General features: G+C 37.7%; 1 protein-coding gene across 6 annotated transcripts in view; it reads right to left on the reverse strand.

Moving 5' to 3' along the window:
- LOC145694726 (uncharacterized) overlaps positions 1–15810 on the reverse strand; it is a 127618-nt gene that overhangs the window by 78674 nt on the left and 33134 nt on the right. For 5 of the 6 annotated variants that reach the window (XM_081771283.1, XM_081771279.1, XM_081771280.1 and 2 more), the window contains exons 5-7: positions 8681–8818; positions 5471–5800; positions 3835–4023 (exon numbers count right to left, since the gene is read on the reverse strand). In XM_081771283.1, the coding sequence (XP_081627409.1) occupies positions 3835–4023; positions 5471–5800; positions 8681–8818 (657 nt within the window). The remainder of the gene's footprint in view (positions 1–3834; positions 4024–5470; positions 5801–8680; positions 8819–15810) is intronic. The other variant, XM_081771282.1, reaches the window with a different exon arrangement.

The following is a 15810-nucleotide window of genomic DNA, read 5'->3' on the forward strand; positions in this document are numbered from 1 at the left end:
GCAAAGGTGTACTGTTCCTGCACGCCCATACCAAGCCACATATGGCAAAAAGCACTCGGAGACCCTTCAGCAACTTGGCTGGGAGACACTATGCCATCCACCATATTCACCGGATCTTGCGCCAACAGATTACTACTTGTTTCATTCTCTCGATAACTACCTCCGTGGGAGATCCTTCGCAAATGAGGGAGACCTGCGGAACGCACTCACGGATTTCTTTGCATCCACGACCGCCGAGTTTTATCCCAGGGTATTGTGCAGCTGCAGAAACGTTGGTAAAAGGCGTTGGATGCTGACAATAAATGTTTATTGTTGCATGTTCTATTGTTCCTTGTTAATATTGATAGTATTGTAGTCCGATAATTTGTACGCTGTTGACTTTTCAGACAAATTACAGAATATGTTAGTATGTATATTTCCAAGATTGTTCTAGTTTATGGACATCAAGCCTGTAAGTTGCATTTGGTGTAGAACGGATACCTGACTCGTGGACGGCGACAACGATGTTAAGAATCTGGACATATTACCTTCATGTTAGCGTTATCCGATTTTTTTTTCTTTTTTTTTTTTTCAAACTCAGCGAAAGAGACGAACCCATGTGGCTTTGCGCGGTTCCTACTTTGTGGAGTGCCATGTTAACATCTGATTGTATAGAAGGACTGCATCGTGGTGAAGATGCTTATATCGACACAGGACGCCGTTGAAGGATGCAGAGCAATAACAATCAACATGTTCAAATTTAAATTTAAAACTTAGTGACTATTTAACAATGTGTTACTCTTGAAACTAAAATAGGCTCATTCGTTAAAACTGAATGAAAGAGCAATCAAGAATCAAGGTGTCTGATCAAGTAATGGAAGAACACACATTGCAAGCAAGGATCAAGGGTCCATTGGAATCCAAGAGAAAATATAAGGTATTCATTTTGTAATTGTAACTACACGTGCTGCATATTAAGTCAATATTTCAAGCTCATCATCAGAAACAATAAAATAGCAACTAAGTGATTTTATAACAATGATATTTAAAAATATGTACTCGGTGAAAAAAAAAAAAAACTACTTAATAATTTCTTTTAACAACAGACAGTATACGTGGAAACTGAGAGATTTCTATGATTTACAATGGTTTCTGAATTGAAATTACTTTATTTTCTTCATATTTACCTTAAAAATTAGTACAATTTCAAATAAGGATGCCATATCTTCAATTCGCGATATGTAATGCGTGGCGAAGACAAACAAACACGTAAATAAACTAAGACATTGCGAGTAGTAAGGACGAACTTAACAAACACTTGTTCCCTGAAACTACACTTTGAACAGTCGAAAATAACCAAAATATCCAAAATAACCAAAATAACTTTCCGCAAAATTCCGCTACACTTTACAATTATACTTCGATAAAGATGCAAATGTTCCGCAGGTTTGTGAAGAAATTTGTGCTATTTATGGGCAACATATATTATCAAAAGCCAAAAGATGGTTCAATCGACTTCGTTCTGGAAATTTTCATGTTGAAGATATTTCTCGCGGTGCACAATCAATAGCAGCAAAAGTAAATAACAAATCGACCAAGAATGGCATATAAGCAGTCATGACATCGCCAATTATCTGAACATCCATCACAAAACGATGTTGAACTATTTGGAGAAAGCTGGTTACAAGAAGCTCGACGTTTGTATACCACGTGATCTGACTCTAAAACATTCTCGATCCAATTTCTGACTCTAAAACATTCTCGATCGAATTTCTATGTGCGAAACTCAACTGAAACTTAACAAACTGGGGCCATTTCTGCAGCGGTTGATCACCAATAATAAAAAATGGATAATCTACAATAACAATGGGCGAAAAAGGATTTAGGATTTAAATTTCTGGGCTTTCGGCATCTAAGCCCATTTAGCCCGTTACGTTTGAGGGATGACGTCCCTCGGCGAACACACTATCCAGGGAGAGGGAAGGAAGGAAACGGCCTGGGACCTGTAAGCTAGGTACCACCCCGGCATTTGCCTGGTGTGAATGAGGAAAACCTCACTTAGGGTGGCTGGCCTGAAAAGGCGTTTTATACTTTTTCGACCGAATGCCCCCACCGGGAATCGAACCCGGGAATGGGCGAAAAAGATCGTAGTTGAAGAGGGCAGACGATTTACAATATGCCAAAAACCCACACTGACATCCAGGAAGGTTATCCTGTGAGTTTGGTGCGACTGGAAGGCCAGCGTGCGTTATGAGCTGCTGCTGCCGGGCAGAACGTTAGACTCGAACCTAAACTGTTGATAATTAGCGCATGTACAGTACATATGGCAATTTAAAGAAACGGTCGGAACTGGTCAACAGAAAGGGTTTCGTATATAAGCTAACAACGTCAGACTACATACATCTTTAACGAACAATCAGAAATTAACATGAACTTAGGTGGAAGTTTTTAATGCATCCACTGTATAGCCCGGACCTGGCACCATCGGACTATCATTTTTTTTTTCTCTGCAGAATTCCCTAAATGATGTTTAGTTAGTTAGTTTCAAAAGGGTCTATAAAAACCACATGTCATATATATATATATATATATATATATATATTTTAATCCAGGAATTATAGAACGGGATTGTGGTGCTGTTATAAAAATGGCAGGTCATGGAACAGAATGGTGCATATGTGGTTTCAGAATATTATTTTCAAACTACAATAATTGTATTCTCAACTTTGACCCACAGAGGTTCAACACTTTTTCTAGACAACCTGATATTACTAATCGAACATTTTAAATGTAATTCCGAGCGTCCAGATTGTTGAATTCACATTTATTATCTAGAGCCTCAATTTTCCGGGTAACTATGCAAATGACAGAATTTCTAAAATTATCATAAATATTGGCCTGTCTTCCTTAGCCTCGGTGCATAACTGTGAAACGTTAAACTATATAAAGAAGACTGGACGCCACAGTTTTTATGGAAAGAGGGTTCAACACTACTCCCAATTATTTAATCGCAGTGTACATTCACTGCTGACTAAAAGTCTTCAGAAATGAGAAGAAGACTCCTGAGTCTCGTATGTCTATGAATATTTTTCACGGCGTAAGGGTATGAAGTGAAACGTATTGTGAACTTCTCTCCGTCAAAGCTGCAAAAGGAATGTCATACATGCCCGCACAAACAATGGTGATACTGTAGCAACTGAATATACAATCCTAAGGCATCTTTCAAATTTGGTTCAGTCCCACCCACGCAAACACCTCTCTTTAGCAAAATAAAGGAGCCTTTGCAAGGTAAGATAATCATTAATTTCGTTTCCTACAGAAGTACGTGATGTCATATACGCCCAAAGATACAACTGCCGTACTCTCCTATAGTTCTGACTACAATGGCGACGACGAATCGAACTACAGAAAATGAAATGAAATTTTTAATTTAACGTCCCACGATTATGCCCTTTAGGCTAAAAAAGGTGAATGATTAATGAACCATTAGAGCAATGAGAATATGAGAGGAAACAGGAGAAGCCAAGGAATAATGCAGACACAATGTTGTTTACCATAAATGTGCTCAGATCGAACCAGGGATCACTTGCACCAGAGGTGCAAGCCACTACCACCGCTAGTTCTACCACTAAGCCACCGTAATCCCAAAAGAAACTACAAGAAGAGTGTGTAGACAACGCCTGAAAATTCCAAGATTTTAATATGTATTCTTCCACTATTAATCGTATCAGTCGATCATTTACGAATGTTCTAAATAATTTCCATTTAACAAAACATAAAAGACAACTAGCAAATATTGACGTGTTAATTTTTAGCAAAAAGAAATATCTAATATGTAACAACGAACTCAAGTACCTGTGCTAAGATATCTCTTTGAATTCCTGGATAAAAACCATGCACATAGTCACCAGATTCATCGCTGTCTTTGTCACTTACATTATCATCCTGTTCTGGTCTCCTTTTCGGTGACGTACTTTTAAATATAGATTGGGCATCGGTTGCTTGTCTCACTTTCCTTTGGGATGGTACTTGCTTCGATTTTGCCTGCAAATATTATCCTCGAAAAATTAATTGACTTTAGGTCAATAAGGAATCAACAATATACAATTATTAGTATTATAAGTAAGGAAACTACACCCAGTTTTTGATCGATAGATTCGAAGAAGATTACAAGCTGTTATGTGATTATTTACACGGATTATTTATGGTTATTAAATCAGTTACCACATCCATCCTTCTGAATTGTGCTCTGATTTACAATTTCTCATTTAAGGTATTTTTCAAACTGCTTCTCTATTGGGTTCTTAGTTCATATTCCGAAACACTATGTAAGTCAACGTCTAAAATCTTTTCTTTCTTTTTTTTTTCTTTCTTTCTTCATATTTTTTGCTTGGAGTTTAACTTGTTTTCAGTCCTAAGGATATGTATAAAACAGACCTATTATTTGATGTAGGAAATAAAACTAGGTAATAGTGCCCCAATGAATATATGTAGTAAGTGAGGTCCCAACCAAACTCTAGGTATGTATTAGAAGAAACAATGCGAAACAAAGAAGATACGAATAGGCAATAAGAATTTGGATTTCAGAGAATACAAACCCGTTTGGAGGAAAGTGTAACTATTTCTACTGGAACATGCTCAAAAAGCTGATAAAACTCCACCATATGGTGTGTGTTGCTAAAGTAGGATTAGAATGGCAGCCATGCAGGCAAGATTTATTGGGAGTGTATTTTCATTCAACATGCAATTTTCTTTTACTGCACCCAGGCCTGGCAGACGATACTAAAAACTGGGTGAAATTCTGTGAATGTATTAGTATATATTTATATACTAATACATCTACACTAATGATATGACGATTCTGAATAAGGAGCATATGTATTACGCACACATAACTTATTTGCTTAGTATATGGCATTTAAAAAATATATAGAAGAACTCTCCAAGGAAAAGTATATAATCTTTTCTCGGTTTAATATACCACATAATAAAGGTAGAACTCCCTAAGGGAAGCATATAAACATACAGATATAAATCACAAATCTATAACCGTTATAAATACCAATCAAATCAGGGATATGACAATACTTTGAAACGAATGCTTATATATATAGATTTGTGATTGGAATTGAATTCTCCTTCAGTACGGAGGCAATATGAGAATTACAGTTTACCGTGGTATCTAAATCACATGAACATAATCCGGGTCTCCTGCTACGATGGTATATGTGCTAATCATATAGCCAATGATCTATGAACTACAAAGATCATTTATGTAGTTCAAATTCCACGTTAAGCTGCAGATATATGCCTCATATAGGAAGCTCATCTTAAGAACATGGAACAATTACAAAGAAACAATATTTATATCAAATAGAACTCCACACATCACAGAAATAAAAATTTTACTACATGAACCATTAACTGCAAATTTTATGTTTAAATTAACTTGGTAAAGAAATATTTACATTTTTCTTATAGTCCGACTTACCACGTAGTTCATCTGTGCATTGATTCCAGAAATAGACTTCGGTCTCTGTGTACTTTTCTTTCCCGTTGGAGCTCCAAATCTTTCTTTGGCTAATTCATTAATAATTGCCGATGCTGGTGCCGGTTTCTGAAGTTTCTTTTTGGTCACAAGCGGTGAACTGTAGATAGATATTGTATGCTGTAGTCTAGACTTCTTCGTGTCATTCTTAGAGTCCCTTGGCTTGCTTCTCTCCTGAAGTTTCTCTTCTGATGATGTTTTTAGTTGGTCTTTCTCTTCTTCAATGAAGTTCTGCAGAATATCCACCAAGTACTTGGACTTAGAAGCTATGTCCTGTAAGAAAAAATGAATTCAATACATATAATTTTAACAGTGTAGCTAACTTAATGATTTATGATAGGCAAAAACAATAGGGGAGCAGATTTCTGGTTAGTGTTGTTGCTTTACAATTGGGAGGCCTCAAGTTCGAATCAAGTGGCTGGCCATCCTGAATGAGGTTTCTGTGAGATGTATCCTCAATTACACCATGCAAATGCTGGGGTAGATTCTGTAGAACGTCTTTCCAATCCCTTTTCCATTGCTGTTTGTTGATTGTTATCGATTCCAGTTTAAATGAACCTTGCAGGCTATATCTAAAAGTTCATTTAATACTCACTGAAATCACAATACTTCACCCGAAACATAGTTTTCTACAGACGATATACGGTTTGTCTGGTATATAAGGTGAAGTTTTATACAAAACATAACTACTGGAAAAGTATTTGCTAGACCGGAAGTCAATTGCTTACCACGAAATATTAATGTCATGTTTCGTATCAAGGAACGAAATCAGTCAAGGATAATATCTAATTCCTTTAACTCTTTCATGCAATATATTCATACCTGACTGTATTGAGATTACGTAAAGAACACACCTTCGATGTTCATTTCTATGAAAATCGAAATTAAACTTTAAACGCCTATTGTTTATCTGAAGCTGAATATTATATTTAAACAAGTGAATATCGAAAAATATTTTCAGTGATTATTCATAAACTAGGGAAGAACAACTTTGTGTCTCATGACCCCCGATCCTCGAGTTATCGTTGGAGAAGGAATGTAACAATTTATTTCTCAATTGTGACGGCTCTACTGGAATAAAATGGAAAGTTTACCAAAAGAGACCACCTGAAGCAATCTGCACTAATTCGCGATTGAATGATGAACTTCGTGGCCAAAAGTTTCTTTCACCGTGTGACAGGGAGAATGTCGGTGCTTAGTCGATCATGATACTGATAGCCAAATATCGGCCCGCCAAGAAAAATGCATGACGTTTCGTGCTGATCTGTCACCCTCTGCTTCGGCCATTGGCAGAATTGGATGGCTGGACACTTGCCCTCAGGATGACTACACGTTTCACTCATAGTGTTAGTCCCGATCCCCGATTTACAGGTTTTTCCATCCTGTTTGACTTGTATTATAATCCTATTTAAAGTAGCTAACGGTACACTTAATATAGTACTGATATAGCACTGACTTCTACAACACACCCTACAACCAAACATGCAACCTCGGTTGAACTCGACAATTTCTTACAGCCACATCTCCGTACCACTTGTTGTATTGCATGCTCATACTACGACCTGCGTCATACTAAACAGTTGTTCGCATGACCGATAGCCCATGAACTCAAGATGTTCTGCAATGTCTATTTACTTACGCCAGACTAGTGTACATAATGCTCACCTCTCGAAAAGAAAAGAAAATATTCTGTTTCTGGTTATAAAAACACTGACGTCTGAATATTTATTAATAGATGTCATGGGGGTATATCTTAAATTAACAAAATAATAAAGCTTACCTTTGCACCAGTGGTACTCTTCACTTTAGTTTATGTTAATATTTCGACTAGATCGGAATGAAATCAATGACAATATTACACGAGTTCATGCCTGGAAGATGTAACAAATGATTGCGAACATGACTCCTCAGCGAGTCGAAATGTTAACATAAACTAACATGAAGAGGACTACGAGTGCAAAGACAAGCTTTATTATTTTATTAACTGATGTCTGAAATTTGATACACTGAAAGAAAAAAAGAGATCAAGGAATTGCCAGAGCAGGTTGGTTGTTGAAGCATGCTGCAGAACAAAAGGAAGACGAAAAGGTAATCAAGTGGTCAGTAGGAAAGTAGTGCTTCATAATATATATATAAAAGAGAAACGAAATCTTTGTGAGTTTCACGTCCCACGGATATGCCGACTAGGCTAAAGGAGACGGTGATGATAAGAAATGAATGAAATGGTCGAATGAAGAAAGTGGGAGGAAACAGGAGAACACAGAGAAAACCCAAACACAATGTGTTTATCTACCACAAAGCTCACTTGGCGCGAGCCTGGATCAAACCAACGACCCCATGCACCATAGGTGAACGCTCTACCACTGAGCCACCGCGGCCCCTTCATAACATAATATAAACGTGGCAGCGACGAGATTGAGGTGTTACCACTCGAATAAAATGAAGGTAACAAACATATCGAATGTTAAACCTCGTGATTTAACATTAATAGCATCATCATCTTATTCCAAGGGGTTTTTAAGGTAACGCATAGTTGGAAGTGTCAATTTTCTTTCGGTCAAAACATACGCGAGGCACTAAACCTTTCGATTAACCATAGTGCAAATGTAACAGGGTGTCTACTAAAATTCCAAAATGAAATTTCGAGACCTTTTCTTTACCAAACCACACAATTTCGTAACATTCTCAAGACCGAATTTGGGTGCGAATTAGGTCGAATTTTCATGCATGCTTTGCTTGAGATAGAAGCATGCTTTGCTTGAGATTTGGTAGCGTCTAAAGCCGACCATACACATTTTTGGTGGTGAATTTTGACGTTTTATAGTACAAAATTTTCCAGTCTGTACTTATATTTGTACAGATTTAAAAAATCGTGACTCAAAAGCTAAATTTTGTAACTTTTTCTTGACTTTCATGACCGTTTTCTGATTTCGTGACTTCTTCGTGACAGATAGACACCTTGTATAAGAACAGGAACAAATATTAGGCTATTCTTATTCAACCTTAATGAATGAATAAAACCTTTCCCCACCATGTATTGCTATGTCGTATTTAAAAGAAACAGCAAGTATGTATGTATACAACAAAACTTATATTACATGCGATATTTTCCCATTATAAATTATAATATAGAGATTAAGAAAATTAACTTACGTCTTCATGCTCGTCTATCACTTGAAAAAGCCCTACATTACGACAAATATCCGTAACGAGAACCAACAACTTCAAAAGGCTTTGGAGCTTCTCTGGAACGCCTCCTCGAACTGAATTCGGAATATGATTCGCATACAACTAAAAGATACAAGAAGAAACAAAACTTAAAAATGTTTTTCACGAATAATTTAAAAGAATATCGCACCAAATAATTCATAACACAATGATAATAACATTAAAAAAAGGCTACATCAAAGTTTACAATAGATTCGTTTCCCTTACTTTCCTTCTCATTAATATTACACATTTAAATATGAGATGTACATTAAATTACTGCTTTTGTTATTACTCTGCTTTGCTTACTTTTCTAGATAAAATCAATAAATATATAAAAATTATCATTCAAAGGGTCTTTCCTAGTAAGATAGTGAAATCGGCCCTTGATCCAAATTAAGTTGCTATTGGCCAAAAAGTTACCCTTGACCTAAAACTACCACCAAAAATTTTTGACCCCCTACCCCCTCCCCTTTCTGAATTATCGTATCATACATGCTCAAAATTGAACACTTTTTTAATTTTGGTGGGGGTGGTCCAAAAATTTTGAAAGTTTCACAGATTGTAGATACTATCTAGATGCAAATGTGCAATTTTTTTCAAAACTATCGATTAGTATTTTCTGTATTTTTTTGCGTGTTGAAAATTTCAAAAAATTGTAGAAAAAAATAGAGGGGGGGGGCACGTTCCTAATTTTTTGGTTAAAAATTTCTTATACTCTTATGTACAACATACATTTTTTCGGGGCCTGAAAGTGATGGCAACATTGTCATAAAGAAATAAAACTGAAGACAAACGTGTTTTTCGCGCAGTTTTTCCATCATTTTAGGGCCCTCAGGATGAAAGCCTCTTCAAGCAATTCTTTGCCAAAGTTCACAATTTTCTTTTCTCTTGCGTCCCTTCTGCTTGTGTCGTTCTTTGGCTGCTTCGATTTTGTCCATTTCGGAATAAAATCACCAACTATATCTCTGTTACAGTGCTTCCACTTCAATCGACTCTTGCAAACTTAAAACCTCGCGTCGGTTCCTCGTATCTATCAGTGTTTGCGTCAGTGGTCCGCGAGCTGTGTAACTTTGTTGTGCAAGAATCGGTTGAAGTAGAAGCACTGTTACGGAGATATATTTGGTGTTTTTATTCCGAAATGGACACAATCGAAGCAGCCAAAGAACGACAGAAGCGGAAGGGACGCAAGAGAAAGGAAAATTGTGAACTTTGGCAAAGGATTGTTTGAAGGGGGTTCTTATCTTGAGGGCCCTAAAATGGTGGAAAAACTGTACGAAAAACACGTTTGTCTTCAGTTTTGTTTCTTTTTGACAATGTTGCCATCACTTTCAGGCCCCGAAAAAAATATATGTTGCACATAAGGGTATAAGAAATTTTTTAACCAAAAAATCAGGAACGTGCCCCCCCCCCAAAAAAAAAATTTCTACAATTTTTTCAAATTTTCAACACGCAGAAAATAAAGAAAATACTAATCGATAGTTTCGAAAAAATTGCACATTTGCATCTAGATAGCATCTACAATCTGTGAAACCCCACAAAAATTTTAAAATGTTCAATTTTGAGCATGTATGATACGATAATTCGGTAAGGAGAGGGGGTAGGGGGTCATTTTTTTTTAAGGTAGTTTTAGGTCAAGGGTAACCTTTTTGGCCAATAGCGACCCAATTTGGATCAAGGGCCGATTTCACTATCTTACCAGGAAAGACCTTTTCAACTTATATCGTTTTCTGATTCTCCTGCAGACAAAGCTATTATTAAGTTGTTTTTCTGTTCTGATTAACATTTTCATTAACTATTTATTCAGTTACATTTTCGTACCATTCGTTTAATTGAAGTTGCATCTGATTCAAGTTACAGATTTAAATTAAGGTTTCGATAAAATAAACTTGATCTATAGAAATTTCTTTTTAAACCACAGACACAATCTTAACCGCAAGGAAATCTAAGGCACAACGTAGTTAATTGATGCGCTTTCTAGCTCGAATTTCCTGTATTGTATAATAATGCACCATGAAATGAATTCGATGATCAGTAGATATTTTAATGTATTAACAAGTCATTGGTTGCTTCTAAACAAGTACACGAATAATCACTAACCAGACATATTTGTTTTGTTAATGGATTGTAGTGTATCGATGTACAAATAAATAAATAAATAAATGTACTCCCCTCAGAAGTATACTGGTACAGTGTTTTTATAATGGTAGCGAAGTATATACAAACATCATATGAAAATAACTGAAAATAACTATTGTAATGGGAGGTATTATTTACTGAATCTTACACAACATTTAATACTGAAAACAAGTCACTTTTCAAAACGTAACTGCACTTGATTCCTAACAATAATCTCAACAACAAAACCCCATAAAATGACTACTAATCGAAACTTTCTTCTTGTGATACGCTGTTCTATTTGTTTTTCTGTTGTATATAATGAACCTAGATTTATCACTGAAAGGATATACAGGTGTCTCAAAAGTCCCTTACCACCCCTATTAAAATCCAAATGGATGTACTTTCAGCGAATTTGATGTGGTAGGTGAACTTGAGGGTTAGGGGGACACTTTTTGGCGTAGGTTACATGGACGGCCGCCATCTTGAATATAACTTCTTTATTACAAACGCTACGTGGGCCATGTGATACATGACCATAGGCTAGAATTACACCAAAAAACCGAATCTGAAGTCAAAATGCATTTATCTTTATGTGGTAAACAGTAATCCACAATTAAAGTTGTGAATTTGACTGCGTTTCTTTTGTGTTGCAGGTTGTGAATCATGCCGTTAACGAGGGACGAACGCACCCAGATCATCAAAATATGGGGCGGAAGGAGTGCCCGCGCAGTGGCTGCCGATTTCAATGCGTGTCATCCAGAACGAGCACCTGTATCGCATGTTGCAGTGGCACGGTTATTAACCAAATTCGAGGAAACGGGAACAGTTGTGGATAGACCCCGTAGTGGACGGCCAAGGACAGCCACGGACGAAGAAACAGCTACTGCCGTGCTGGCCTCCTTCTCGAAGTCGCCGCAGCGAAGCACACGTCGTTTAGCAATGCAGTGTGCCGTGAGTCACAGTTCAGTGCACAGGGTACTCCAAAGGTATAAGTGGCATCCATATAAGATGCAATTGCAGCAACATTTGTCGGAGGATGATCCCGATCGTCGCGTCCAGTTTTGCGAGTGGGCTATTGAGCAACTGAGGGTAAATCCGCAGTTCGCTATGCAGATACTTCTTTCGGATGAAGCCCATTTCTACGTATATGGTGAGGTCAATAGGCAAAACATGCGCTATTGGTCCCGTGACAACCCCACTTGGACAGATCCCTCGAAAATGACCGGTGCAGGGAAAACTATGGTATGGACAGGCATATGGAGAACAAAGATTGTCGATCCGTTTTTCATTCCAGGAACGTTAAATGCAGACCGATACCTCGCGTTGTTGCGGGAAAACATAATGCCGGCTCTGATGTCCGAGGATGGTACCTTCCCCAGGTTCTTCCAACAAGAGGGTGCACCTCCCCATTATGGCATCCAGGTGCGTCAGTTCCTGGATGAAGAATTCCCTGGGACGTGGATTGGTCGACGTGAACCAGTGGAATGGCCTGCCCGATCACCAGACTTAACCCCCCTTGACTTCTACCTGTGGGGACATGTGAAGGCTATGGTGTATGCTGTGAAAATTCGTGATGTTCGCCATCTGGAACAACGTATCATGGCTGCCTGTGAACAAATATCCCCAGAAACCTTAATACGTGTCCATAGCAATTGGGAGAAGCGTCTGAACACGTGCATTGCCCAGCACGGACAACATGTTGAGCACATTATGTAATACGAAAGTCACACCTGCAATTGTGGATAACTGTGGATAACATAAAGATAAATGTATTTTGACTTCAGATTCGGTTTTCTGGTGAAATTCTAGCCTATGGTCATGTATCACATGACCCACGTAGCGTTTGTAATAAAAGAAGTTAAATTCAAGATGGCGGCCGTCCGCGTAACCTACGCCAGAAAGTGTCCCCCTAATCCTCAAGTTCACCTACCACATCAATTCGAATTCTAATCAATTTGTCAATTTTTCTTCTGCGTGTTTTTGTGATGACCTTGCTTTCATTTTCAAATACATCGTCACTACTTTTTCGTTTTCTGAAAAGACTTTCAATTGTCTATAAACAAGATCATATATCTCTATATAAAATACGTACAAATGGGACTAAAGCTTTGATATAAAAATGGAAAACAGTAATTTATTTGAAATGAAAAATGAAATTTTTGAGTTTTACGTCCCACGGTTATGCCGGTTAGGCTAAAGGAGACGGTGAAGATGAGAGATGAATGAAATGGTGGAATGAAGAAAGTGGGAGGAAACGGGAGAACCCCGAGAAAACCCACGCACACGGTGTTTGTCCACCACAAAGTTCACTTGGCTGGAGCAGGATTTGAACCCGAGACCCCTAGCACCAGAGGTGAACGCTCTACCACTGAGCCACCGCGGCCCCAGTAATTTATTTGAATTAAAACTAATTTAAATATAATTAGAAACACGATGAACACAAAATCGTGACCGAACACTGACACTGTCCCCAGGGAGTTACTGAAATTTACGTCAAGGAAGCCCTTTCCTTCTTGATCCCATTGAGTTCAGTACCAATGGCTCCTTTCCACCATTCTTCACTTTCAGACGTATCTTATGTTGCTCCAAGTTCTCCAGGTTCGACTCCCGGTGGGGGCACTCGGTCGACAAAGAGTAAAAGCATTTTCAGGCCAGCCATTCTGAATGAGGTTTTCTTCATTCACACCACGCAAATGCCGAGATGGTACCTAATGTAACAATCACAGGCCGTTTCCTTCTTATCCTATTTCTGTCGTTCTTCCCCAATTCCCTGGGTGGTATGATCGCTGAGGGACGTCATCCTTCTTACATGACGAGTTGAAATGATCATATATGCTGAAAGACCAGATATTTAATTCCTAATTCCCTTTCTGCTCCAAGTCTCTCAGTTGCGCATCCAACACTCTCTTCTCAGCTTCCTTGCTTGTGCTCACTTCTCTTTTCCTTCTGCTGATGCAAGTACTCTTCGTTGAGCTTCCCGGAGCCTTTCACGTAAAGCACCATCCTTCGGGTGATTTGCGCGTGCTTAATACCTATTGCCTTGTATCTGTTTGTGAATATGCCTTTGTACTGCATTAGTCTTTTCATGCATGTTTTCCGTTAAGAGTGATTTATTGACAGAAAGCCCTCTTTCGATTGTTGCATTTCCATACAAGAATGAGATCCAATTTTTACTATTTTTCATAAATGTTTGTATTTATCAGTGCTAGCAAGAAACTTGCTGTAAGCAGCCCTAATTTGTTACAACTCTGGATGACTTGCTGTAAGCAGCCCTAATTTGTTACAACTCTGGATGACTTCTTTAAGTTCTCATGTGTTTAGACTGGAGAAAAAGACATTCTTTCCTAAAATTTTCAGCAAGAACATCATCTAAGGTGTTACACATACAAAGGTCATCTAGGAGAAGAAAGAATATCTTTTTATCTTTATGAAGTGAATGTTGAACTACCTGAGGATCTAACGAAGGTAGATCTTCAACTGTTTTGTACTGCTGATTTATCTGTAGAAGTTGAGATGCAGTGGTAGTCATGTAAAAATTCCAGTTTATTATGCTCGCCTCTATTTCTATTTATCCGAGACAAAATTTAGCAGCAAATCCAATGTCGACATTTTCGCTCACAATAAGATTTTCGGCTTTTGTTATTCAACTTAGTATCCTGTATCTGTACATTTCAGCAGTCCTGATTTTCACTATCGAATTATAATATCTCGTAAAAGTTTCCCAAGAGCATAAAAGAGGTATCATTGGTCTTGAAGTCTGAAACCTATGCAGAAAGAGCTGGCTACCATCTTGCAGAAACTCAGAAATTCAGTTTGCACTGTATAAGTGTATCGATTGCTATCTTCTTCCAAGTTTCTACAAACAGAGTTTCTCGTGTTTGGTAGCTTTGATTGTTGTAGAAATTTAATTGCATATTTCCAAATTTACAATGCCCTCTGGAGACAAGTATTTTTCCACCAGAAACAAGAAAGAACTTCAGTGGAAATTTTGTGCTTCCTGTGATCTCAATCAAGTTTCCCGACGAGCTGGAGTCACTGAATTAGAAGTGCAGGTGACGTGGTAGGCTACACATACTCTAGTCCACCGATTCAACACCAGTTTTCATTGCATCATGGATAACATGAACCCGCATATACCGAAAATTACCAAGCTTGCCCTCAGTTGCCGCCAATTGTTTTGATGTGATCCTGAAGACGAGAAAGAAAGTTTAAATTTAACGTTTGGACCACCCATGGACATTTGTAACATTTTTGTCAATTGCAAACGAAAAATTTCTTCCAGAAATTGGTTTAACAGTTCTTCTGAAGAGCTTATTTTAAGAACACACTAGTTAGTAACTTCTAACAATTTTTTAATTGTCACTGTCCTAGACCTTTGCAAGCATATCTATTTGCCCCTTCTGAATAACTTTACTTAAAGCTTTATCGAAGCAGATAACAAGAAATTCGCAAACTTTCAAGCGATCTAGCAAATGCTCTTGAAAAATTTGTCCCAATCCGTAACATTAACATACGCAGCCTTGTCTGGTCCATTGGTGGAAGCTTTAGCAATCTGGCTATCGAGAAACATCATCTTGAACACTGAATTTAAGTTGTTGCAAAAACTGTATGGTACTCTTTTTCACACAAACAGAAAAGCTCAAATAATTTCGGCTTTGCACATCCCATCGTTTACAGTAAAACATTTAAGATTTCCTGAATCACTTTTCTTCATACTCGTGCATACTGTTTTCTTCACATCTGTCTTTTTAGTAGATGCTGAAGAGTCTGGAGATACAGGTTCTATTTGATACTCTGAGCTTGTAGAAACGGAGGCATTTGGTTCAAAAACAGCAAAAGTTTTATATCCACGGGTGGTCATAGTGTTATTTTTTTCACAGAACATCACACTTTTATAAAAAGTTTTATTATACCAGTCCTAAAATGCTAATTGACCAAATAATTATATTAAATAT

Source organism: Thermobia domestica, chromosome 9 (assembly GCF_964235325.1).
Source record: "Thermobia domestica chromosome 9, izTheDome1.hap1.1, whole genome shotgun sequence".
Taxonomy (NCBI): Eukaryota; Metazoa; Arthropoda; class Insecta; order Zygentoma; family Lepismatidae; genus Thermobia; species Thermobia domestica.